General features: G+C 44.7%; 2 protein-coding genes across 5 annotated transcripts in view; one reads left to right on the top strand and one right to left on the bottom strand.

Annotated features, from left to right (window-relative positions):
- The first annotated feature begins 745 nt into the window (after nt 1-745).
- Nucleotides 746-4,146, top strand: LOC105570148 (oxidative stress-responsive serine-rich protein 1). The gene is made up of 2 exons (XM_012027129.1): nt 746-1,249; nt 2,990-4,146. Exons 1-2 carry the CDS (start codon nt 1,173-1,175, stop codon nt 3,711-3,713), a joined length of 801 nt encoding a protein of 266 aa, XP_011882519.1. The 5' UTR covers nt 746-1,172; the 3' UTR covers nt 3,714-4,146.
- Nucleotides 4,147-5,642: 1,496 nt separating this feature from the next.
- The window catches only part of LOC105570150 (tyrosine-protein kinase Src64B), a 58,063-nt gene continuing 38,055 nt past the window's right edge, over nt 5,643-25,650 (bottom strand). Inside the window, exons 1-7 of one of the 4 annotated variants that reach the window (XM_012027132.1) lie at nt 16,147-16,187; nt 12,771-13,020; nt 12,104-12,295; nt 11,356-11,566; nt 11,012-11,265; nt 9,841-10,551; nt 5,643-9,721 (exon numbers count right to left, since the gene is read on the bottom strand). In XM_012027132.1, coding sequence (XP_011882522.1) covers nt 9,507-9,721; nt 9,841-10,551; nt 11,012-11,265; nt 11,356-11,566; nt 12,104-12,295; nt 12,771-12,813 — 1,626 coding nt within the window. In that variant the 5' untranslated portion in view covers nt 12,814-13,020; nt 16,147-16,187 and the 3' untranslated portion in view covers nt 5,643-9,506. Of the gene's footprint in view, nt 9,722-9,840; nt 10,552-11,011; nt 11,266-11,355; nt 11,567-12,103; nt 12,296-12,770; nt 13,021-16,146; nt 16,188-25,650 lie in introns of those variants that run through there. The other 3 variants (XM_012027133.1, XM_012027131.1, XM_012027134.1) reach the window with 3 other exon arrangements.

The following is a 25,650-nucleotide window of genomic DNA, read 5'->3' on the forward strand; positions in this document are numbered from 1 at the left end:
AACGCTACATGTAATTGGAGGCGAGTACGACATACGCCAAAGCTTGTGCGCCATCTACGTTTACGCTGGGCGTCTTTGTCGTAATCTATTACGTTGCTTTTTGTGCTCTGACCCTTAGATATTGTATGTGCTGTAAGCGCGAGATACAGAATTGACCCTCAGAATCCTCTTTTATCGATAAAAGTGCCACTAAAGTCGGACTTGAAGGATTCTAACTGGCTGAAAAGGTCTTGTACGAGCGCTATTACCGATAACAGACGCGGATTCAGAATATGGGCAGGACTCGCGCCTCGCGAATCTCGCTAGTGCCTGTCGCAACGATCGATTTGCTCGAAAGGCGAATGTATGTGCCTGATTCACGTTCTCCTTTTTTACCTTTCCGGCGACAGAGGCGGGAAGCAGCCACAAACCTTTCGAGGATCCGAAGATTCCCGCTCGCGGGCCTCCTAACTCTCCTACGGACGAGGACAACGGGGAGGAGAACGTCCCGGTTGACGAGGTTGCGAGCAGCGGCCACTCGCAGCGAGCGGCGCTTGGAGCTTTTCCGCCGGACCGGCCAATCGGGAGGCGCCGGCGTCGAGTCGACCAATCGGTGGCCGCCGGGCAGTGCCAATTCTTCTCGCCCGCGAGTCCCGAGGAGTTCCCGAGAGGGCCGAGAGACGGCCTCGAGCGCAGCGCCCTCTGCGCGAGAGAGCGCCTCCTTCCGCGGATAGTCGCCGCTGATCCTCGATCCCGCGCAGTAGCGGTGTTTATTTACCTTCGCCATCGCGACGTCAGACCGAATTGATCCGCGTACCCGCGCGCAGTCGAGTGCCACGAGACCGCGACGCGGCCCGTCGTTCCGTCGAGCGCCGACGCCGCGCCGCGCCGCGCGAGCGGAGTTGCCACGCTCGTCACGGCAGGCGGAGGACGACGCAGAAGGTAGACAAGGTGGAAGAGCGCGCGTCGGCCGTCGAGGCCTTGCGGTCTGTCACCCACGTAAGCCGCGGCCGCCGTCGTCGTCGCGCGAGGTTGCGCCGTGCGTCCACATCGCCGTCGGCCGCGCCGCTCTAACCTATAGCCGAGGGTCTCGACCACTCCGTGCCGCCGTCCCGGGGAACCTCTGCTCGCGCACGGCGCGTCTGTCTGCGCCCGATGTCGCGCCACCGCTAGAAGGCCAGGCCGCGACGAGTATGGGCGACGAGGACGACGTGCTGCCGGCGCGTCTGCAGAGGCTCGAGATCGACCGTCGCTCGACGAGCTGTCCCCAGTAAGCATCGCACCGTCGTTCTCGGTAGCCACCGCGGCGACCCAGCGTCGCGTTCCGCTCCCGAGGACAAGCCCGTCCGTAGCGAGAGGCCAGGTCTGGAGGCAGCGACCGGCGGTTTCCCCAAGTTCACCCGGAGCGTCTCTCCGCGACGCAAAGCGGATTGATTCTAGGATGCGACGTGCGTCTGCGATTGTCGCAGCCTCACTGCGACTCAGGGCGATTAGATCGCACGCGAGAATACACCGGTCAAGCGAATTTCCTCCTGACGTTAGAGCGACAGCGTCATCGCCGTCAGATCTGTATCTGGATATGTCGTTAAGTTGACCGAGTAACCTTGGGTAAAGTAGGAACGAGTTGTAGATTGTTGTTTACCAATAGCCAGACGCAGAGTCGGCGAGTTTAATTTTACAAAAGTTTGCAGGTAAATATGATAGAGTTAGCGCTACGGGCTCGAGAAGTCACCTCGGTTTCGTTCGGCGCCGCACAGTGTCGAGCAACGTTGCAGCGCGACGCAGAATCGGCAGAATGAAAGGTGTCAATGAATACGCGACCCTCGACTCCGTATCTGACGATCCGTTCAACGCTGTTGTTTACTTGGCCTGAAGTCGCGGACGTTTAGGTTGCCAAGATACAAGTTGCGACAGCCAATGACGAGCCGATAACGGTGACAACAAAGCGACGGACTGTGATTTATCGGTCATCGCTGTGTCTAGCCGAAGTCCCTCTGTCAATCGGCGCGTCTCCCGTTGGCCAATCGAGAGCCGAAACGCCGAAACTTCGCGGCCGTGTGTACTTTTCGTAATCGCGGTCAGGGTCAGCTAGTAACGCGACAGTGTGTATATTTACAATGCACGCGCGTCTCGTCCGTCAGAAGTTGGATTGCGCGATCGAATTCTCGGCTGCCGGGCGGACTCTGGTCGAGTGAAGTCCGGCTCGATTCCATCTGGAGAAACATTTGGCACGGTTTCACCAACGTCGCTTAACTTTTTAAGCTTAGCTTAACTCGTTCTTTGTCTCTTTTCAACTCTAGAAGGATACAAACGTGAAATGAACCAAGATTACAGTTAAGCGACGTTTGGTGAAACCGGGCCTTGGGCTTGGCTTAATTCGTTCTTTGTCTCTTTTCAACTGTTACTTTAGAAAGAGACAAACATGAACTGAGATTAAAGTTAAGCGACGTTGGTGAAACCGAGCCCAAGATCCGGTTTCACCAAACGTCGCTTAACTTTAAGCTTAGCTTAACTCGTTCCTTGTTTCTTTCCAACTGTTACTTTAAAAAGAGACAAACGCGAATTAAGCAAAGATTAAAGTTAAACGACGTTTGGTGAAGCCGGGCATTAGGCGCACTATTTTTAAACCTGCGTGGACACCGCGATGCCGGAAATAACAACTTAGCGGCGTCGATGGTAGACTTGAGAGAGATAGAGCTGCGGCATTGACAAATTACGAAACAGGGTTTCTTTGAGAGGCTTGCGAGGCTGTAGTAATGTTTATGCGAACTGCGTTCAGCGCGATCGGATAGGAAACTTGTATGTCTTCGCGGAGTCCTCAACGACGTAAGACGGCTAAGAGCTCGCAAATGCTGCTTGTAATATTGTAAAGCTTCCGTTTCCTAATTGCCGCTGTTTATACGCCTTGAAGTATTTATTCAAGAGGGGTTCTTTAACGTGAAAATCCTTGCTACTTCGGCGTATCTACGTAATATAAATTGTCTCACGAGAGAATTTTTCTCTCTTTCAGCATCGCAATGGCGGACAAATCGAAGACGATGAATCTGTTCAGGATATTCAGCGAGAATTCCAACGGCAACTGTTTACTCCGAAGAAGATCCGCACCCAACAGGCCTACCATGTTCCCAGTCAACCCGAGGGGTATAAAAAGTACAACGAATTTCAAGCCGTCTAAAAACGAGAGAACGGTCGAGAAGACCAGAAGGAGCACCATCCTGAGGGACGCCATTCTAAAGTTAAGCGCTCCCGGAACCAGCGGTCTTAGTGATAACCCGGTAGATACGCTGCTCAAGGACACGTGTAAGCTCAGTATTCCCAGTAAAAATTCCAAGATAATCGACCACAATTCGGTCATGAAGGACTTCAAGGCGCTGAGGATCAGTAAAGACAATAGGCAGGTCAAGGACGACACTAGTATTCAGGACGACGACTGCGAGGGCGCGGCCGGTTTCCATCGTGCGCGCAGTAACACGATGCCGAACCTGAAGAGAGGCCCCGGTCCGGGCGGCGGGGAACAGCGGACGGCAACGGGCAACAGCGGACAGTCGGACGCTAGTGGCGGCTCGCCTGGCCAGCAACAATTGTCGAGTTCACCCAACACCTGTTCGGCTCAGGCGCGAATATCGCCGCCCCTGTCGAGCGACGTCACGATCGGCGAGCTCGCCGGCTACTTCGAAGAGTTCGTTCATATTCCAAAGAAGATGTCGCATATGGCGGAGATGATGTACACTTAATAATTGTTAAGTATCTCGAATCTAATGCATACATCGGATGCAGATTCGTACACTTCACTTTCTGTAACGATACTTTGTATTTGCTTGCGTCTAATTTAATTTTTCCTAAATTATTTTTTAATGTGTTCACAAACACATTGGCAAGGAAAAAAAACCGTTTACTCTCGCTCCAATTGTGTACAGTCGTGAAAATTGTTGAGCTATTTTGTATAGACCTTCGGAAAAAAGGCGTAGCGAGATATTGAATGTACTTTCTTCTGCATTGTTTCTGTCCTCTCTTTTTTTTTCTACATCATCTTTGTTGTGCACTATATTTGATTTCTTTAGTGTATAAAAGGGAAAATGGAATATTATATTACCTGTATTTAAAAAGAAAACTTTTGTATTACGAGAGAAGAATAATTGGTTTTAGAATAAATCGCATGAATTGAAATCGGAGTCTAAATGCACCCAAACAATCGGGTTTAAATTAGGTGTCTTCGTCCGTGCATTTGTGCATACACCCTCGCATACGCTTCGCATCGCTCGTTTAATTAACAAATAGAAATTTCCGTCCCGATCGAAACGGGCGAACGAGGCGCCAATGAAGAAGCGGCATTAGTATGATACATAATATATTTATCTGCATAGGCTTACGACAATTAATATAATAATAACACAAAGTAATCGTTAAGTTACTTAATGATAATAAGCTTTGGTATATAAACAATGACAACAGTGTATTGATCGTTTTCGCTTTAGGTACAATACGAATGAAAAATGCACGTCGACGCGCGGTGATGAAACGTGGCTTCACCGATGTGAAGAAAACTCGAACGTAAGAAAGCCGGGCGTACGAGAAAATATTTTTTTGGTGTGCGCATCACGTGAGACGACTCTGCTTCTGCAAACGATTATATCAATACGATAATCGTGGATAATCATCGTCCTCCTTTGGACTTCCACGGTGGCCGCCGCGAGACGACAATTCAATCTTTTGTATCAAAACGCGTGAAAGAGAAAGAGAGAGAGAGAGGGAAGAGTTAGAGAAAGAGGTCTGTCCCCATATCACAGATTTACCGAAAATTTCATTTGAACGGGGGCTACGAACGGTGGAGGGGGGGAGGGGGTACGCTGTCTCCGAAGAAGGCGTCGCGAAATCCACGATTAATTGAGAGCATAATTTTCATTAAGTACAATCTATGCGTATACCGCTGATCTCGCCCCTTTCTTAGGTCACCGTATAATTTAATCATCGCCATTTGCAAATAAGGGACGCGGGAACGATACGTCCGAGATGTGTTTGCCAGTAAATCGCACGAGTATTAATTACACGATGATCACGCCAAAGGATTTCAAAGAGATTTGCAAATTACAGCGAAACATTTACGACAGCCCCGATATTTGGAGGACGCGTCGTTCTTGCACGCGTGCGAACAATTTCAACGCTCGTGCTTAATGAAGATCTTGTCACGTACAATCGTGCGCGGTCGACAAAGTATACGGCTGCTAAGGATTTAGAAACGCAAACGTTTCCTTTAGAGATCTTGCGAACGATCGGACGTAAGATTCCCGATAGCACGCGGGCTTCATTTAAACAATATCAGTCTCTATATCCATTGGGAAAAAGGCCACGGCGCCTTTTACCATAATAATTTGTAAATACGTGGTCCAAATGTGATCCGAATGAAACAGTCTACGCGAATATATATATATACCATATAACGCGAAAGCGCTTCGAGTCGCTCGAAATAATCGCTCTCTCTCTTCAGCACGAAAATCCGCAAGGCATCTGAAGTGCATCTGAAAGGCGACTTAATTTTTCAACTGCTCGGTAAGCGCCTTTTAGACATTCTTATGATGCCGCTGGGATGTCTCTGTTGCTGATATCGTTCCTGTTGCGCTCGCATCAGTTCAAACCCTATGTCTTTTTTTTTCTTCTTTTTAAAACTACGACCTACGGCAGCGATCATGATCATCGTCATCATCAGCGAAATTTCCAAGTGATCGTTTATCATGAGAAAACAAGTTTATCATCGGTATAAAACGCTCATAGAAAAAATGTACTGGACGTAATACACCTACTCTCTAACGCTACGTAAACGTGAACGCCTTTTCACGCGCACTCTTCCATGCGATGTCGCTACAGTTTTATTGGAAATATGCTACGTACCGCGTAAACATCGCGGTGAAGATTTCTCTTACAGATAGGATCTTCGTAAAATAAATGCTACCGCAATATCAAGGTCTATCCGAGCAACGTAGGGGTCCAAGATACGTCACAAAGATACCATATCTGACGTCAAAGAAGACACCGAGACGTCTTCCAGACGTTTGTGTGTTATAACAACTAGACGCAAATGAGCTAGACAATATTTTACAAATTGTTATAATTTATTCACAAAGAAGAAAGGCGTCTGGAAAACGTCGGTTGTCCTTTTGACATCTCTGTTGGATATTTGCGCCGTTTCGACTTCTTCGGCCACGTCGCGAGTATTTCGATACAATCGACACGTTGTCGATAATTAATATCAGCTCAAACAGTTAATTACTATATTAATAAATATCGTTTAAATTCCCTAACGACAATTATTTATACGTTTGCCAATTTTTCATATGATACTCTTGTGAATAAGATATCTGGTATTCGAAATCGCTTCTTCCTCCGTTGCATTCTCCTACGCGAAGATACGAGATTGATATTGCAGCAAGGTTTTAACTTATCGCACAACAATCGGTGTATATGTGGGTTTACCGCGTTATTGCTCTCTCTTGTTTAGTCGCAGTAAAATACACATGAAAAGAGGATCACGCTGACACGGATGTAACAATTTTCTACGCTCGCATGCGCGCAACGCACTCACATTTTGTTTTCACTTTAATCACTAATATCTATCGTATCGTAATGGCTCATCGCGTTTATCGTGACACAGTAAAATGTATACATTCAAGATCGATCGCACCCACAGTCTCGCCAGCCGACTCTAGGCTCCAATATTTTGTTTCTTTGCAAATCAGTTTCCGCTACGATGCAAAGAGAGATAGGAAAGGAGAAATCGATTAACATTATAACGAGCAAACTTGATGCAGAATGTTTTAGATGTTAGGATCACGTAACATTTTCTTCTCGTGTCGTCTTTGGCCATTTCATCTCCATCGGCAATTTAACGTTTCTTTTTTTTACGTCGTTGTTTAAATCATAAATAGATAAAGAACGAAATTAATCATCGCTGTAAACCGACTGTGATGCAATCACCGTAGATTGCCTTACTCGGTTGATTGCATCGACAATTAGGGTTGAGTAATTTCAGTTAACTATTCGCCATCCTTCTCAGATTATAGGTCTGTCCAGTCTGCCCACAATGTAGCTCGAGCAGCAACGATGGCAATACTAATTAAAATTTTTATATTAAGGCTTCATTCGCCCACCGTGCACTTTCTTGACACAGTGGTGTTCGATGCATCCAATGATGAGCCATCTTCTCCTTTCTGTTACAATACTAGTAGTCTATTTCATACATTTCTAAATTTTTTATCTTTATCTGGTTTAAAGCGTTAATCGTTGGTTGATTGGAATTTAAAAAAAATAATTCAGAAAGAAATGACGTTAACACCCAGAGCCGGCTTTGACCGACGTTGGTGCAATCGACCCAATCTCGGGTCTCGCGCGCGTAACGTGCCGCGCGGGGACGACGTTGAATCCCGAGCTGTCGGATGCGATTCGCGGGAATATACCTTTTTCGAGCACCGCGAAGGGAGCAAAGTCGCCGATCCGCCGACGAAACTGTCACGCTTATCGTCTAAGTAATCCCTATTCTCTAATCACCGTCGTTTGTATTTCTTTCTCCTTTAAGTAGAAAATTTACAATTTTTCGACACTTTGTACGAGTAACATCGATGGCTTAAGTTTATCCGAAAATGCATTTCCGATCTATCCCGGCGCGAAGCCCGCCCGCGTCGACTCACGCGGACACCGGACTTCGGGATATTTTTCTTTTACGTTTTTTTTTGTCTCTCAAACGCACTCACGCATTCGCACTTATTCCGGATACTAGTAACTTTCTCGCCTCTCTCGTCTATCCTAATTTTTATACCCTTCTTTTTTCTCTCTTCAACAAGACTAATGGTACTTCGCGAAAGAGCGTCGTAATTCAACACCAATGTACAGCGATTGTCGAAATAAAAACAATGCAAATTCATGCGAGGTATTCGCCGCATTGTTACGGGATAAAAATCAAGTTAAAAAAAAGCGCCGACAGTATTAAATATGTCGGGGTGCTGCGTTAAAAAACTATACAAAAGAAGATCGATAGAAATACGGATACAATCGTAAATACAATCGGACCTGTTTTTGGCAGACACGTTTGGCTGTGTGCATACTCGAGAGTTTTCGTCGTCGAGGATCGTTCTCGGAGAGTAAGTTAACAAGTTGTGCTACCGAAGGGTTGCTCCCATGAGATAGAAAAACTCTCGACTGAACACCGAGATTTTCTCCCATGTCCCAGGTGGATGCGTCTCACTTTGCGTGCGTTTTACAACCGAAATGAAATTATTGCGTAGCAATAACAGGCAAGCGCACGTACACACGACTCTTAATATTTAGGAGGAATAAAGTCAAACCGTTTAATATCGTCTCGAAAATAAGCTTCACGGCGGCTTGTGCGCAGTAACCGTTCCAGTCGAGAATCCTCTTGCCGAGTTCCCCTCAGCGGACAAATTATACGCGAGAAGTCCGTAATGGATATCCTTTACATCTAATTTTACATACGTTCAGCCCTCGCTTGAAAAGTCACGCGTCCGTGATAGCGGTTTCGCCACGAACGGTACGTACGAAAGTTTGTTTCTCGAGAGTTACATATCCAGAAACTGGACTTTAGGAAAATTCGGATGTAACCGTGATCCGAGATCAATAAAATATAAATACAACATGCTCTTGTGTGACAAGTCACAAATTCACAATACGCGCGAACACGCATACGCATGCACTCCTTCACTTTCTCTCTTTTTCACTCTATATATATATAATCTTGTAATCGTACGCTAACATACTAATATACGATTATACTGTATAATCTATAATTCCGAATTTTACCTCCAAACTTACATCACGTTACTCTCTAATACCGTGATTCGTGTCTAAATTTAACTGACATTGCTAGCGTCTTTATTGTAGTTGCTCGTCGTCGAAAGTACGAAAAGTACGCGCTTAAGTGACCGCGAATTTTACGGGCAGGCAAAACGACTCGCCGGTGCCCCTGCGAGCCCGAGATCGCAGTCGTATCTCGCTTCCGATTCTAAATATTACGGTTAACGCCTGATTGGTCATGAAGATTAGAATCTTGTCAATTCGTTCCTGCGAACGGTACTTAGAAAAAACACCATGGCACACACAACTTCCAATCCGTTTGACGTTTTTTGGTGCTTAACACTAGAGGACATATAAGGACACGTAAGGGAGAGATGAGACAAAACGAGAGAGAAAGGGTGAAATTTTCGGCAGCATTTGACAGTGATAGTTCGGGAAATTCGCGGCACTGTTACTCGTGAAGATTGGTCGCCAAAATCTGTAGAAAAATTTCGCAGTCGAAAAAAAAATGCCACCCGCGACAGCAGTGCAGAGGACGCGTATGTGTTTCTCCCCATGAGAATGATGCACCCAGTCCGCGAAGGTTCCGATGAGGGCAGCGTGATACATGCTAAATGATTTACTTAGCAGTAAATACCATAAAATTCCATGGCACAATTGATGTGGGCTGGGTGAAAGTGACCGTGCGGCGGCAGATGATGATTTTGCATATATTGATGGGCTGTATATCAGTCCGTCGGCGGTTCGAGATACGGTATTTCGCTAGTGACGTTGAACGACTCGAAATAGTGATTCAGGAACTCGAACGTGGGTCGCTTCTCCGGGCTAGCGTCCCAGCACTGCAGCATCAGTCGGTAGATACTGTCGGGCAGCGGATGGTTCAATGGTTTCGGCATACGGTAGCCCTTGTCCACTTGCTCGATCACTTCACGGCCGTGCATACCTGGAAGGAAAAGTTTAGAGGAAATTAATCATGCAGATAACAAAGTATACGTTTAAATTAGCCATAAATAAACCGAGAATAAATACGAACAATACGGGAAGGAATGGGAAGAAGCTTACCAGGATAAGGAACTTGTCCGTAAGTGAAGAGCTCCATCAACAGGATTCCGTAGGACCAGACGTCGCTCTTGATGCTGAACCTGCCGTAGACGATGGCCTCCGGCGCGGTCCACTTGACAGGGAATCTACTGCCCTGCTTCGGACAGTACTCGTCGTCCTCGATCACCCTAGCGAGACCAAAGTCGCAGATCTTCGCCTTGTTCTTCTCGCCGATCAGCACGTTCCGCGCTGCGAGATCTCTGTGTATGAGCTGCTTGCTCTCGAGGTATTCCATACCGGAGGCCACTTGGGCCGCAATATAGATCAAATCCTCGAACTGCATGTACTTGCCGTCTCCCTTTCGGAGAAAGTCCAACAGGCTGCCGTTACACATGTATTCTTGCACAATGTAGATGGGCTCCTCCTTCGAGCAGACCGCGTATAACGCGACCAGATGCCTGTGTCGGAATTGCTTCATTATGGCTGCCTCCTGCAGAAACGCCTCGGTCGACATGGTCCCTGGACGCAGCGTCTTTACCGCCACCTCGATTTTGTTTCGCCACTTGCCGTAATAAACTTTGCCGAAATTGCCGTTACCGAGCTCCGAGATCAGCTGTATCTCGTTCCTGTTGATCTCCCACTTGTCGCGCAGCTCAGGCCCGAGATCCCACATGTCCGGTTGCGGTTTCGGGCAGGGCTTCGAGAGTACGTGACAGAGACCCAGCGCGTTTTCTGAATAATAAATATATGTCACTTTTAGGAAACGGAGTACTTTTATTAATTAAAACGCAAAAATTAATCTGTGAGATATTAATACAAATTGCTTTATAGGTATATGTTGTGTTACCCCAACTCTCTTTTTAAGAAATATATATATTCCGCGTTATTTGGAGAAATCGTACGTTGTATTTGTATTAGAAGCTGCTCACATGACTGAGTTTGAAGAAAATAAGAACGAACAATGTATGGATAATATTCGAATCATAATTGATGAGGACAATCGAGTCGCTGAAATCTAATTGGACCTATGATATAGTCTGCCTAGGGTATTACTTGTTTCTTTGAAACACGATATTATGAGAGGACACGTGGCCGATTGAAAACTTTCCGCTAATTCGCTATTAGGAATTAAAATTAAGATTCATTCATTTGCTAAAAATTGTATACATTATTATAAATAAACAGGACTTACTGCTGTATGCCATAACCAGAGCCGGTAAGCTGGAGAACGTTTGATTGGTGGCGATAAAGAAGCCGCCATTGTCGAGCGGTTTAATCTTGTAGTGTTTCACATGATGGCCCCTTCCTTCCTCCCAATCCTTGACCGACAAGCTGTAACCCCGGGGATTGTGCTCGCTTGGCCTCACCAAGAACGTCCCGCGAGGATTCTCGTCGACCAGCAGCAGCTTGCCCGCCTCCTTACGCGACACATTCTCGAAGAACCAACTGCGAAGAGCGCGATATTGGGTACACGATACCTTATCGAGAGGCACAACGAAAGGGGGCCGAGGGAAGAATAGAAAGATAAATGCTCACTCTTCGCTCTCGACCGACCGCTCGACAGCCACGAAGTTCCAAGGGATCAGGCCTTCCTGCAGAGTCGTTAAGTGCAACACTCTCCACCAGTCCGGCTCGGAGTCGTCGAGGACCTCCATTCGGTCGCCTTTCATGAAACTAACGTCGGTGCTCTCTCGTGCCGTGTAATTGTACAGTGCCACCACGATCTTGTTGGACCTTTGTGAATGCGCTGCATCGGTAGAGAAACAGTACGTCTCGTCAAATTGTTCTCCGAGCAGGAAGAGAAATCGAGGAACCCGAACCGGTTAGAGGTGATTTAACTTTAAAAGACCCGATACGAACTAAGTTCCGACTAAAGGGGGCTTGTAATTATATTTTATACAAAAGGCGACGATAATGGACGAAACGTAACATTTCGATTCGCATCTGCATTCGGTTCAGTTGTTTTATATAAATGCATCAAAATTAGTGTAATTTTGATTCATTTTTATGTTTTGGCTGCCATAAACATGGAGGCGTCAAGCCTTTTTCGTTTATCGTCAAGAATACGCATAGAGATCGCTTTTTGCATCGGGGAATGGTCTAATTAAGATTAAACCGGTTCGGGTTAGCGGCGGAAACATTTAAGATGGGTCGAGACAACAACTACCAGATGCTAAGCGGTTTCACAATAAAACGTAAAACTACTTGCGAGACAAGATTCTATCTTGGTTCATACTTGGTCGTTTCTACGGAAGCAAAAGAAGAGTAACATAAAAATACACACATGCAGACTTAACAGGCGGATTCGTTTTACGGGGTTGCTGATGCGGTATCTGTAGCTTACAGGGTGTCGGCCTCGGTCGGATAATATCCGCCCGAGCTTGCACGCCTCTCTGATTTGGGTCGGCGGTGTATCGGTCCAAGGAACCTCCATTGCTGTGCTTTGAGCTGAGTCCCGTGTCTGCTTTCTTATAGCCTGAATAGAGAGAAAAATCCGTCTCTCATCAAGGAAGACCAATCCGATGAGAAGTCTATCTTTTATCTCTGCGCGCTAAATATTGCGAAATTTTTCATGATAAACTCGACACCTGTGTCTCGCCCGATCCGAAATTATTATTTTCGTTGAGAACTCATCCCGGAGACCAGCATCAACGTAACAATGCCTTCATATCATTAATAATTACCATAGCACAACTACTCTCATCGCTGCATCCAGCTCTCAAGTGAACGTAAATAAAAAGCGAGACGGATTTTTTTTAGTTCCTCGAAAAGAAAAATGAAAGATCGGATACGATTCAATAATTACGGAGATGAAAGGGGGAATTTGAAATCTCTTCTTCTACTAATGGTGATTGACGCAACCATACATATTATTAATTATTACAGTGATAAAGCGATAATTACTTCTACATACGGTGCGTTATCGTTATCAGTTTCGCAATTCAACTCACCGATCGGTTGAGACTCTTGCCGTTTGCTGCAACACTTCCCCATGCTGGATCTCTCGTTCCTGGTCTACCTCTGCGCGAGTCCTACGCACCCTCTATCCTGGATACATTCGCGGGGCAAGCCTCCATCGTCTCGTTGAAACTCGGCCCGGATGGCCAGCCAGTTCGAGCCGGCGACGAAGTGTATATCGCTACAAGCTCTCAGAGTCCCCTCGTCCGTCCGCCCATCGCCGGATTATCGGACTCGCCGCTCCTGCAACATAAGGCAGACGAGATCTGTCATGATTCCGACCGAGGATTATTATCGCGACAATGCTCGCGGGCTGCAGCGTCACGACGAAGGTCTACGAATTGCAGTCATTTGACAACGGGAAGTCGCTATGCTCCGGCGAAGTCGGTGACGCGATTGCGAAGTCATCGCCAGGGCAGTGATCAACTACAAGTCGGCGACTACATCATCGCGATTATTATCACTTTCATCGTTTCTTATTGTTATTACTCTTCGGTCATTCGTCTCATGGCCGAATCGCCACAATTATCCGAGTAAAAATGTACTTTAGCATGCATTCTATTCTCCTAGAAAGAAATGTATTCCAGTTAAATAAATGAGGCACTTTGAAATCACGTTTCCTCGAATCTATTAAATTTTTATTCACTTCTATTAAAATATTTGCTAGATTTGAATTCTCTTAGAGATTTCAGTCTCGATGAAACAAAATTTTGGTCAAAAAAGTTATTTCTTTGAAATTAAATAAAAGTCTAGCAACGTCAAAATTCAAAGAAAATTTGTACAATTTCTTCTTTAGATATTCGTAAATTTTGAAATTAACCCTTTCCAGATCACTGCACACAAGTGTCACTTACAAAATTCAAAAGACTCAACGATTTAGCATGCAATCTATTCTCCTGGAAAAAAATGTATTCAAGTTAAATGAGACACTTTGAAATCATGTCTCTTTGAATCTACTAAATTTTTATTCGCTTCTATCAAAACATTTGCTAGATTTGAATTCTCTTACAGATTTCAGAGTCTCGATCAAATAAAATTTTGGTTAAGAAAGTCATTTCTTTGAAATTAAATAACAGTCTAGCAACGTCAAAATTTAAAGCAAATTTGTATGATTTAAAGAGACTCTTTTTCCTGGATGTTACCGGAAAAAAAATCAATTAGTTACATCAACGAGAATGTAAAAGCGAAAAATTAATTCGGTTACGAAAGGGTTGATACAATTTCCTATGTATATCAAAATTAATCAATTTAAAGCGCTGACGATGTACAACCGCGTTATCATTTCGAGAGGAAGCAACATTAACTGAAATTGCGGAACGATGAGACAACAAAAGGGGCGCCGTAAAAATCGAAGCTCGCGGCCGATTTTACTTAACGGCGTACCCACCCACCGCTATTCCAACCGAGGGAAAATATCCATACAAAAAGGAGAAACCAATAACTACGCGACCGCCGCTGCCAAGCCGACCACCAGTCGAGGTGCCCTTCCGATTATCTCCATATCATTAAATAGAACGAACAGCCTCGCCCACAGCAGTCGCACACTCGGAGTTTTTAATTAAACAGCTGGGCCAAAGCGAAGAGGGAAAAGGACCGTAGGATTTTCGAGCAGGGAGACACGTATATGGGGTGCATCGATGGATGAATGTTACATTCGACGATATATCTGAAATCGAGAAGCATGAAAGTTTCCCTTTCAAAAGATGAGTCGGGATGCAGATAACTCTTGAGTTTGCAAATATAAATATTAGTCATAAATATAGATCGATACTTTGTTCCGAGAGGGCCGTATATTCATCAAAATTGTATTTCGGCTTCAATTTTTGAAATGCCAATTGGAAGAACAGGACTCCGCTGACTTGCGCTTTACTGATACAGACAGACCGTCAGTTTATCAAAATGTAAAACATTTTTAACCTTAGGTAAACTTTACTGTGACACATTTAAATATCTTCGAGATGTCAGTTCGAGTCGATATTTGGCGCTTCAAAATCTACGGAAGGTTGGGAGCAATTAAATTTTCGTGCAGAAGAAGAAATCGCGTTTCGGTTCAACGCGAGAGCGCCGCCGATTAACAAAACGCGCCTCTTGCCGGACATGCCCCGTGTGCACGGGTTTGGGAAACAATCGTCCGGAATCGATTTGAATGTGGGTCGGTCCAACCCCAAGTGCCGAACGCCGCGAAAGCATGGCACACGGCTACCGGAGTCTTCCGTTCGATCGGCACAGCCCGACTACGGGCTATAGGACAACTCGAGTACACCATCCCTGGGCCCCTTATCCATGTGCACGTGTACGTGTCTATGCAACGGGGTAATACGTGGGTAGCGAAACGGTCGATATCCTACAACATGTATTCGTATATACTACGACGTCACACTCGCCATCCGGTAGAGCTTTTACGTGGCGAACAATGCGCTACCGTGGACAAAGACGTATTAACGTTAGCGTCAGGACGCGACGTCCTGATCGTGCCGTTGGCCAAGTCTTCAAACTATAGGCAACTGTCAAGTTCCGTGATAGATCGGAAGGTAGGGCCGATTTAATTTGGAAAGCTACGAAAACTCGACTCAAGTCCGCCAACTTTAGCGTTTAGCCAAGTTTGATCGAGCGAATTTTTCGCTTGCGATCTAAAAAGGGATAACACATCCCGAAATAAGATATTGCTTTAATATAAGCTCCTGATACAGCCGGCCTTAGACAGATTTAAGACTTGGTTAGTATACTGTGATATATTTAAAATATATTGCATTTTTTTATCAACGATACAAGATCTCTGTATCGTTTCTCTTTGAAAAATTGGAAATTGAATTATAAATTAAATTGCAAATTAATTGAAACGTCACTAACATAGAACGCGAGTTTGTTCATTGTACAAAATAACCTTTGTGATAAAACCAAGAGTTATCTGTGCAGAATTTTGAAAAACGCAAGCCGACAATTTGAAATGTATTATCCTGTGTCATGTATTTAAATAAAAAATTATCTTTATTATTCTATTACACAGAATAATGAGAAACGTAAGTTTGTGATTTGAAATTACATTATATTTCGAGAAAAAAATATCTTCTACTATTCTGCGTAGAGTTTTAAAACATACAATTTAAGTCTATCGTCCTATATCACATTTAGATAAGAATTTTCTTCTGAAATACCTTTAACCTAATATCCTTACGTGATTCTTCAATTATTCTTCAATTACTGTACGAACTGCATGTTACACATTTTTACTTATCTTAACAAATCTATTCGGCGTAATTTATTTTAAAAGCGAATTTAATCCAGGTGTACTTCACGGTTAAAATGATTCTGTTCTTATCGGTCCTCTCTCGAACAAGATACTATCCGATAAGATTGAATTATGTATACCTGCCTGTTGAAATCCCGAGAAAATCGCTGCCCATTGTTATCACTTTTATTTCCGTTTACGATTTCACGATACAACGAGGCGACTCCAGCCCAGCCTCGCGTGATAAAGTATAAACGACGAACGCTTTAAGAACAGCGCGACGTGAAAATTTACCGTCCGACGACGCCGTGTGTACGGATACTAACCGTGAGGATAGATCGTAAAAGCGAGAGCGTTAGTTATTCTCGCCCGATACGAAGACTCTCTCTCTCTCTCTCTCTCTCTCTCTCTCTCTCTCTCTCTCTCTCTGCTCCTCTCTCTCTCTCTTGAGGTAATAACTTTGTTGTTTTCCTATAGAACAACTTCCCACGTCGCCGATATAAAGCCGCAAGGCGTAATCGAACGTCTTAATAACATTTAAAGCCGACAGCGGAGCAGTGTAAATTGTTTGCCGAAGCATTTATGCGCATTACAAAGTACCGCAAAGTTACTGAATATTAATTCAGAGTCGATTTTCCGCGGAGTGTCGCGAATAAACCGTGAACCGATTGTCTTTAAAGCTTCAACGATAAATCATAAATAATTTCAATAAATTTCCACGAAAGATAGCGTCCCTTTTTATCGTAAAGAGAAAACAGCTGAAACATTTACGCGGGGGAAAAGCAATTACGCAATGTGCCAATTAAAATGCGTAATTCATTATTGCCGTAATTACATTTAGCGGCCCGTAATGTGATGACATATTCAATTATTTCTATAATCTGGTTTTTATAAAATATAATTTTTACAACGGTAATAGCTTTCTCTCTCGGCCGGAGCCGTTTCAGAGAATACTTTTGCCTTTCAGCTATTAAAGTAAAAAAATGCGTGCACGCTCCTCCGTTGCTAATTTTATTTTCGTACTGATCGATAGCGTTTACGCGTCCGAGGTAGATAAAGGAGCAGCCACAAAGATTGCGAGGTGCTTGGTAGATCATCGCGTTGAAATTAAAGCTAAAAGAGCCAGTACGAACCTCGGGTTATCTCACTGACATTATATCTCATTGTCAGTGGAAACCTAAATGCGTCATCTCTCGCGGCACTGACTAAGTCCGTCAACTGGTGAGACACTACTTGAAATTGAGTCCCCGTTCGCGAAGCTCAATAAGGGGATTCATCTTCTGGCAATCTCATTGGCTTTTCTTTATCCAAGTTATTTTATATTACGGAAATTATTGCGCCCGAAAATATAACACTTAACTTCGTCTTCGAGAATCTCTTCCTGTTGAAAAAAAAAAAACACAAACGCACGGAGAGCATCGCGTGAATAAAGCTGGAATCTAGCGACAGGTCGCGTGTTGGAATTCGCAGATCGAACTACGGGATTCAAAACTTCCGTGTGACATGACAGGAATCGCAATCCGTTGCAATATCTTACGAAAGGGGGGCGGGGGGACGCGGGGCGAGTCTTGCGGTTCGATTTCCGATTCCAATTCGTTGGCTGTAATCCGCCGCTTCATTCGGAGTTTAAAGGTTTAATCTGATAATCATTAAAACAGTCCGGATTCAAATTCCGTGTTTTCTATCTCGTATAGGACACTCAAAATTTTACGAAAGTGGATGTAATGCAATAACAAATTTAGTATCTTTTCGTGCATATTTTTAGTCTTTGAAAAATCGCAAATTTTATCTCGCACTCAGAACATAATTATATTTATATATAAACACAGGTTCACAAAGCGCTTAATATTATTATAGCGTCACTACACTGATAGGAAAATATGTAGTATTTGAAACTACAATTGCACAGTAAAATAATTACAGTCAGAAATATCTTTTTTATAGTAATTATTACTATAACATTAGTAACAGCCATATAGACACAGTAATGCCAACTATTTAACAAATTTACTATAAAATATCAGCTTTTAACTATTTGTCTGTTAAAATATCCAGGTAATGAAGAGTAAATTAGTTAACTATTTTTATACAGTAAATACAATCACAATAATAGTAAATTTAACTACATTTCTATCATCCACCTTACTAATCACATGGTAAATGAAGTATAAGACTGTCTCGTGAGAAGAAAACCGCAGGTGTTATAAATACGGATAAGTTTATACATTCGTATAAGATTACTTGTCTTTACTTTGAAAGATGCTTTCTTGTACTATTCTTTACGAGCGCGAAGTGATGTAACAAATGAACATAGTGAACGCAATGTATAACAAAAAGCGGGGAATATTACTTCCAATATAAATACGATTATTATATTAAATTTTACTTGTGGTTGTTATTGCAATATTTATAGTACACCTTACAGAGTTAAAAGCTCGTTTTGGTTTATGACAACCATATCACAAGTTGCATGGACCAATATTATGTCTACGAGAACTATAACACTTTGTTAGGTCAACCATAACTTACGTAGTTGGAAGACTTACCAAATAATGTGGTTTGCTCCTGAAATGACTATAAATTACAGTGGGATTGTGGTAACTGCAACCATTTCTTTCTGTCAGTGTACTCATAAAATGATTTATAAAGACAGACGTACAACACGTCTTGACGTCTCCTTCGGTTATTGCTTTTGAAATCAGAATGTTTAAATAAAATGAACTTCGTCGAGCACAGCGTAGTCAGCGGATTTCCGTGAAATAACTCTCTCGCGACTGTAGGAGCGGAAAAGCTGGTTGCGAAGAACTCTGTCTCTCTTTCGCCCGAGCCAATGTTCCTCGATCACGAAGCAAAACGGAAATGCGTTATTGTCTACCTTCTCTCGTTGCTGCTTCGTAGCAACACAGGCAGAGAGAAGTCTCCGTCGCGCGACAATGCGCGCCGTGTCGCGGCGTGGAGCCGAGAGGACGTCCCTGCCTTCACGTTTTAATCCTTCGCGCTATCAATTCTCCTCCTCGAGGAGCCCGGGATTTCGCCAAGCGTGTAAATCATAAAACATTCATCAGGCTGGCGTGCTGTGACGCCAGGCGAGGATGAGGTTTTGCTGCGCCGCAAAACGTGCGCCGTTAGATCCTGTTTTCGCAGCAATCCTTCGAACCGAGGGGAAGAGAGAGAGAGAGAGAGAGAGAGAGAGAGAGAGAGAGAGAGAGAGAGAAAGCGACTTGCTTCTTACTGGATCCTCCAACAATGATATATTACAACCTGACGCGCCACTTAACAGATAAGTTCGCTCGAGAGGTTTTAGTCGGAGATTCGAATTGACAGCGTTTAAAGCAAGATTGTAATTAATAATTATGCTAAAATAAAATATTAGGAGTCGACTCCACGATGAAGAGCGAAAACGGAGAAGGTCTATTCCTTCGTTTACGCAGCTTAGCTTACGTAATAATCCTGGCAGCACGTAACCATCGTACGCCTCAGCTTACACAATAATCCTTGCAGGTGCATAATCATCGATTCATACTCCGATTCTGAATTCTCCTTTATCGATAAAAGTGCCATTGAAATTGGGATTTGAGGGATTCCCATTGGCTCAAGATATCCTTTGTCGAAAGGACGAAAAGAGAGAATTCAGAATATGCGCCATCGCCTTTCGTCCGGCGTTATTTTATATATTAATTGATGGCAATGGTCTTCCCGGAATATTTTAAAGAAAACGCGAGTGTCAAAAGCAATAGCAATAACAGTAATAAAACTGAAACTTTCGCTTCGCGGTTCCACATCGGCGCGCAGCTAACTAGAGGAAATGTACCTTTATCATTTCCGACGCACACACGTGCGCGTTTACGCAAACGCACCGTGCACGTACGCGCGCGCGCGCGCACACACGCCGGTGACAAAAAAATAATACTCTACTGCAAGTCGGCTGCATATTTTTAGCCGGGCTCGCGCGGACAATGGAGGATGACAGGTGTTTTCAGGGAATTTAACGAGTACACGCGAGGAAAATTCCCACCGCGAATTAACGTCGCGGGCAGGGGAGGGAAAGGAAAACGGGAGGGAAAGAGGGAGTTTAATCGCAAAGAGTTCCCGCGGGGCCCTAGGCGGCACGGGGGGCCCCGATGCGCGGCTGTTGCACGGTCGTTCCCGCGCGCAAGACCTGAGCGACGACGAGGAGGAGGAGGAGGATGAGGAGGAGGAGGAGGAGGGGAAGGAGGAGGCCCCGGCCCGACCGCCAGGAGCCATGACTGACAATGAGTCACGTAAGCCCCGTGAGTCACGGGTGCACGACGTACCACTTCTCGGGGGTCGAAGAATAGACGTCGTTAGACGGTTACCGATCTGGGAGAGTGCACGGCGTAAGTGAGGCGCGCCTCACCTTACCGAGTGCCGTAGGGCCTCCCAATTTACCTGCGCGGAGCCTCATCGCGTTACCCTCGCCCGTCGCCCCGTGGTTACTCCGGCCGACAATGCGTCACATGAAAGATAGAACGCCCGGGGGTACGAGTCGTGAAAACGCATAGGCAAGGGTAATCTCCGGTTCTCGAGTGTCGTGTCGGGCCGTACCTTTTTGTAGACGCATGGAGGACGAGGGTACGCGGCGCGATAGAATATCGGCGCCGTCGGGATCGACGTCCGTTTCTCTTCTCGCCACGGTGATCTCCGGTGATCTCTACGGATTTGTTCCCGCGTGAGTCGATGAAGAATGCCTCAATAGCTGCTGAAGTGTCGAAAGTATTCAAAGTACGTCAACGTTCCCTTTCGCTTTTCGTTCCAAGACCGGAACGTTATGATGTATCTCGACGCGAATTTCCCTCTCGAGGGATCGCGGGGGGGGGGGGATTATTTTAGGACTCGGTTCAATTAAATATCTACAAATAACAAGAGACGCCAAGCGGAACGGGGAGGCTCGCGTGTTACGAGACCCTAGGGCGTCGTCCCTTTCTAGATTAAGATATCGGTAGCCAAAAAATGAATACGATAGTCCCGGAGGGTCTTGCGTAAAATACCGTTCGTTCCGTTCGCCTCCTCGCTTCTCTCGTGAATTACGTATCCGAGTCTGTTGGAGCGGCAAATCGCTTTACTTCTCTCTTTGCGGCGCCGCGCGCCGGACTTTTCGATTTCATTTTTCTCCTTATCCGCTCGATATAAGCGCGGGGAAAGCCGTAGAACGCGTTTTGAGATACTCCAAGGCCTCGTCCGGCAGTTAAATGGGATCGACTTCGCCTCCATTCGTTTTATATCCTTGCCAGTCTACCTGCCTACCTGCTCGCCGCCATCGCCCGACGTGTTTCGCGATCGTGTACTCTTCCTCTGTGAAACCAGACGCTCCCTTCGGCTTTATCTTCCGCACAGGCACGTGGAAAAGTCGGGGGGAGGGGGGAGGGGAGCGGAAAATCTGAGAAACAATCGTGCCCGGGAAGGATCCGTGCGGAATCCGAAACCGACATTAAAATATCTCTTTTAGCGCTTTTAATCCGATAGCGGTATTTAATCGTAATTCTTCAAACTTAATTTAAACTTGACGCTTTATGCGCGAAAAATAGATTAAAGAACAAAAACGTTCAGTGTTTCACTTTATACATATACGTCTCCTAAGTTCAGTGTATAAATTTAAGAAACTTAAAATACTGCGAGGAAAATTGACGTATCCGTAAGATATATTTTAATTTCTATTGAAGAGAGAGAGAGAGAGAGAGAGAGAGGGGGGAGATAGTGTAGATATCTCGGGAGGAAAGTAGGTAGAGGAAAGTCCTCTATTATGAAATAGGATTCTAATGTGAGATAGCAGGTTTTCAACGTCCAAATTCAATCACAAATCTTTTTTCGCAACAACTACACGATCTAACACAATCAATTTTCCACTAAACAGATTTCACTCCAACGGCAATAAATTCATGTTGGAACCAACAGAGGTGATGCCAGTTAATCAGTGGGGAATGGGACATATATGCATATGAACATTTTTTTGCTTAAAATGACCGATACCATCACCAGAATATTGACCCTTTCTCCTGGGATACCCTGTATATTTAATTTTCTTCAGAATATTATGATGTTGCAACCGCTTAAATTTGATACCGAACTAAGTCTTAAATCTACAAAATTATTTGTTCGAACTCTTCAATGTGTTTAAATATTTCCTCCATTGTTCGGATATGTGCACGTTGAGAAATATTATATTTATCAATGCATCGCGGAACTTGTCATAATCTGCTACGAACTTCTTCTGCCTATTGCCGAATAACTGAGGGCTCGCGGCGTTTGACGTTTGAGACGCCGCGGCGTTTCTAGGAGCGCATATTCCGAGAGAATTATAAACGACTGGATGGCCAGCCTTCCAAGGGGATATTAAGGATTCAGAGAGTACCGCATGGCTTGCCGCACGTTCAGGCATATAGATGTGAGGAGAAGCCATTATATTGCGGCGTTACGATCTACTGCCGGCGACCGATTATACTTCTACATAGTGTACACAGGCGTCGGAATACTCCGAAATTTCGCTCCCCGTAGACCCTGAGGTCTACGAAGCTTGTTACGGGCTATCATCGCCGGCTAGCGTCGTTACACTTTACGTGTTAATCATAAAGCTTAATGAATTGCCCGCAAATTACCGTGTAATGGGACACAGAGTGCCTCACAGATCTAACGAGCTGCCTTTGTACCGTCTTGGGTTCCCTCGAAAATTAGCCGTATAAAAACAAAAGTGTCAAAATTTCTTAATGAAGTAAAACGATAATTGAGAGCCGTCTACGGCAATTTGATTAATTGACGGTAAGTAATTGCGGAATGGCGTAAAATCTCGAGTGAATTTTTCCGTAAACACGAGTATTAAGGAAAACTACCAATTACTGTACACAATTCGCGTATATTCCGCGTTTCAGTGTAATGAGAACTGCCGGAAAATTCTGGCAAAAATTATGTTCAGCTGAGTGGTGCTGCATTAAATCACGATGATTAGTAGAGGTGTGACATTTTGATGTTATTTTTGGCGTTTTTTTGCGTTTTGTTTTTCCAGATTTTGTGTTATTTTGATGTTATTTTTTGGCGTCTTTTGCGCTTTTGTTTTTCCGGATTTTGCATTACTTTGATAATATTTTTGATAATGCCGTGGTCAGAGGTGGGCAGGGTTTCAATAAGCCGACTTAAGTCCGGTTTCACCCACGTCGCTTAACTTTAAAGTTAGTTTAATTCGTTCTTTGTCTCTTTCAAACTGTTACTTTAGAAAGAGGCAAAGAAAGCAGTAACATGTCTAAAAAAGTAAACAAAAACTAGTCTTAGACATAAATCTCTTTGGTTTAGGATACAACATTGACGTTAGAAATGTTCACTAAGTAAAATTGCGATTTTTGACGTTACTTTGGACGCTATTTTCCGTGTTGAGGATCATTTTGCGTTATTTCGCGTTTTAAAAACGTGTTAAAACGAAGTTGCGGACTCCAAAATGTAAAGAAATTTTGCGATATTTTGCGCACAAAGATAACATCAAAATGTCACACCTCTACCTATTAGAATTGATCTCAATAATTTACTTCAACAACAATGCAACTTTAAATTTCAGAAGAATGCAGCATATGGCCGCGAAAAACTGTTTATTACGTGCAAATTCCTGCGATTCTCTACATATTCTCCCTGCCTGGCCGCGCCGCACAGTAACTGTTTTAATATTCAAATAGGAATTCATAATAATTTCGTCGCTTAGAAATTCTCGATAATCGACGGACTGCCATTCCAGATTACTCGCACAAATCGGGCGCGCACGAATCGGTTCGAATAATCATTAATAATTTAAAGGTCTCCGCGGTCGATAAGCCGTATTATCCCGTCATTGCGGTCGAATGCTTAAGAATGGACTTTCACATACCGCCGGTATCGCCGGCCCCAGATCTAATCGCGGCAAATCTAATGCGCAGGCACAGGCGGGCAGGCGTGCAAACGCGGCCAATGTCGGGAAGGTGTCGACACGGCACTTTGCATTGCGTTGCAGCACGCATGTGACGGTGCGCCCGTGCAGACGCGTTAAATCGATCCCTTTACCCAGACCCGAGTGTCGCGATTAACTTCGCGACAGCGAGCAATGAGATACGTGGGGAGAAAGGATGCTGATAAAAAGGGGGAGCACGATCGAGGACGAAAGGAAAGCCTCGAGCAAGGACGGAATTAGCGCGTAACGATAAGGAGGAAAACGTAGATACGAAGTTGAGACCGAGTGAAGGTTCCTCTGGATCGCGCTTTCTTCGCCTACGTGGAAAGTCATCGTCAAAGAGCGCCGTTTTTAGGGGGGGGGGGGGAAGGGGGAGAATAAAAAACGACCGGTCGAATGATTAGAATTGCAATTGGAATTAAATATTTGTCCACCTCGGTCTTCTCACTTCTTTTCAGAGGCGAAAGAAAAATCTCGCGTTAATTTGGCATTGATAAAATTAAAGTATTAATCAAAGTACCGACTATAGTATGATTATAATATTGATAAAATTGGCATTGTGCGCACCAAAAACCATTTTGCATGAGGCTTCTAGCTACGTGGAAGGCTCAAAAGGGCACGCGGGGCAATTTCAACGACGCGGGGGTGGCGCGAGATCTACAACGTGGGGTAAACGTCTCTCTCTCTCTTCCATCGGGCCGTGCTAATGCCTCGAATCTGCTCGGTCTTCCGGCCAACGCGCCGACAAAGCTTTGATGCCCTCGTACAGTCGGAAAAAAGCTCGAGGAGAAGACTCTTTACGGAAGGGGATTGTCGGCACCGGAAGGGGGGTACAAACAAGTAAGAACTCGTAATTATACGTTATCGACAAATTCAACTCTTGACTATCGTGCAAAAACCATTTATCGCTCGAATGTAAAAGAAAAAAAAACGAAGGAGAGGGAACCGTCGCTTTTCTCTCAACCTCTCTAGACGTTTATTTGAATAAATGATCCGAGAATGGAGTGTGAACGAGAAGGTAGCGCTCCGGCACGCGCAAAGTGCCTACGTGCGGGGCACGTTTCGACGATACGCTCTTCGTAGCTCCGTAATAAAATTTGACACGCGCGTACGCATCTTAACAAAGGATACGCGCGGCGCGCAATTGGCGAGACGACATCCCGATATCCGCGCCGTAGCGTTTTTCGGCCGCACATGCAGCCGCACGTGTGCGACAGCGCCGCGTAATGCTCGTATCACACTAGCGACTCGCGACTGCGACTACGATTACGTCGGCGATTACGATTGGCTATTTGAAATTTTAATGGCTGCCTAGCCCACGGTCTGGACATACAGGTCTGGAAACTCCGGTTTTCCAAGCCAAAATTAGTTTGCGCTGTGTGTCGCTGCCATCGGTCAGTGTGAGGTAACTTTAACTTTATCATAAAAGTTCATTACCCGCTTTGCATTTTGGGACTACGCAAAGTGCGAAACGGGTAATGAGGATAACGTAAGACCGTGGCCTAGCCAATCGCAATCGCAGTTGCGATGCGGGGTCTACAGTGGGAGTCGCAGAGTCACAGTCGAAAGAATAATCGACTGTAATTGGTCAATTCAGTCAAACACATAAAAATTAACCAATCATAGTCGACTATTCTTACGACTATGACTTTACGACTTCTATGTAGACGAGGCTTATGTGGGGTCTACAATGCGAGTCTCAGAATCGTAGCCGAAAGAA

This window comes from Vollenhovia emeryi, unplaced genomic scaffold (assembly GCF_000949405.1).
Source record: "Vollenhovia emeryi isolate VEMERY1.0 unplaced genomic scaffold, V.emery_V1.0 DF939121.1, whole genome shotgun sequence".
NCBI lineage: Eukaryota > Metazoa > Arthropoda > Insecta > Hymenoptera > Formicidae > Vollenhovia > Vollenhovia emeryi.

Excerpts from the sequence above, each read along its gene's own strand:
- LOC105570148 (XM_012027129.1), top strand. The coding sequence starts at position 1,173 with ATGGGCGACGAGGACGACGTGCTGCCGGCGCGTCTGCAGAGGCTCGAG. Across the intron at positions 1,250-2,989 it reads CGCTCGACGAGCTGTCCCCA|CATCGCAATGGCGGACAAAT; the intron begins GTAAGCATCGCA and ends TCTCTCTTTCAG.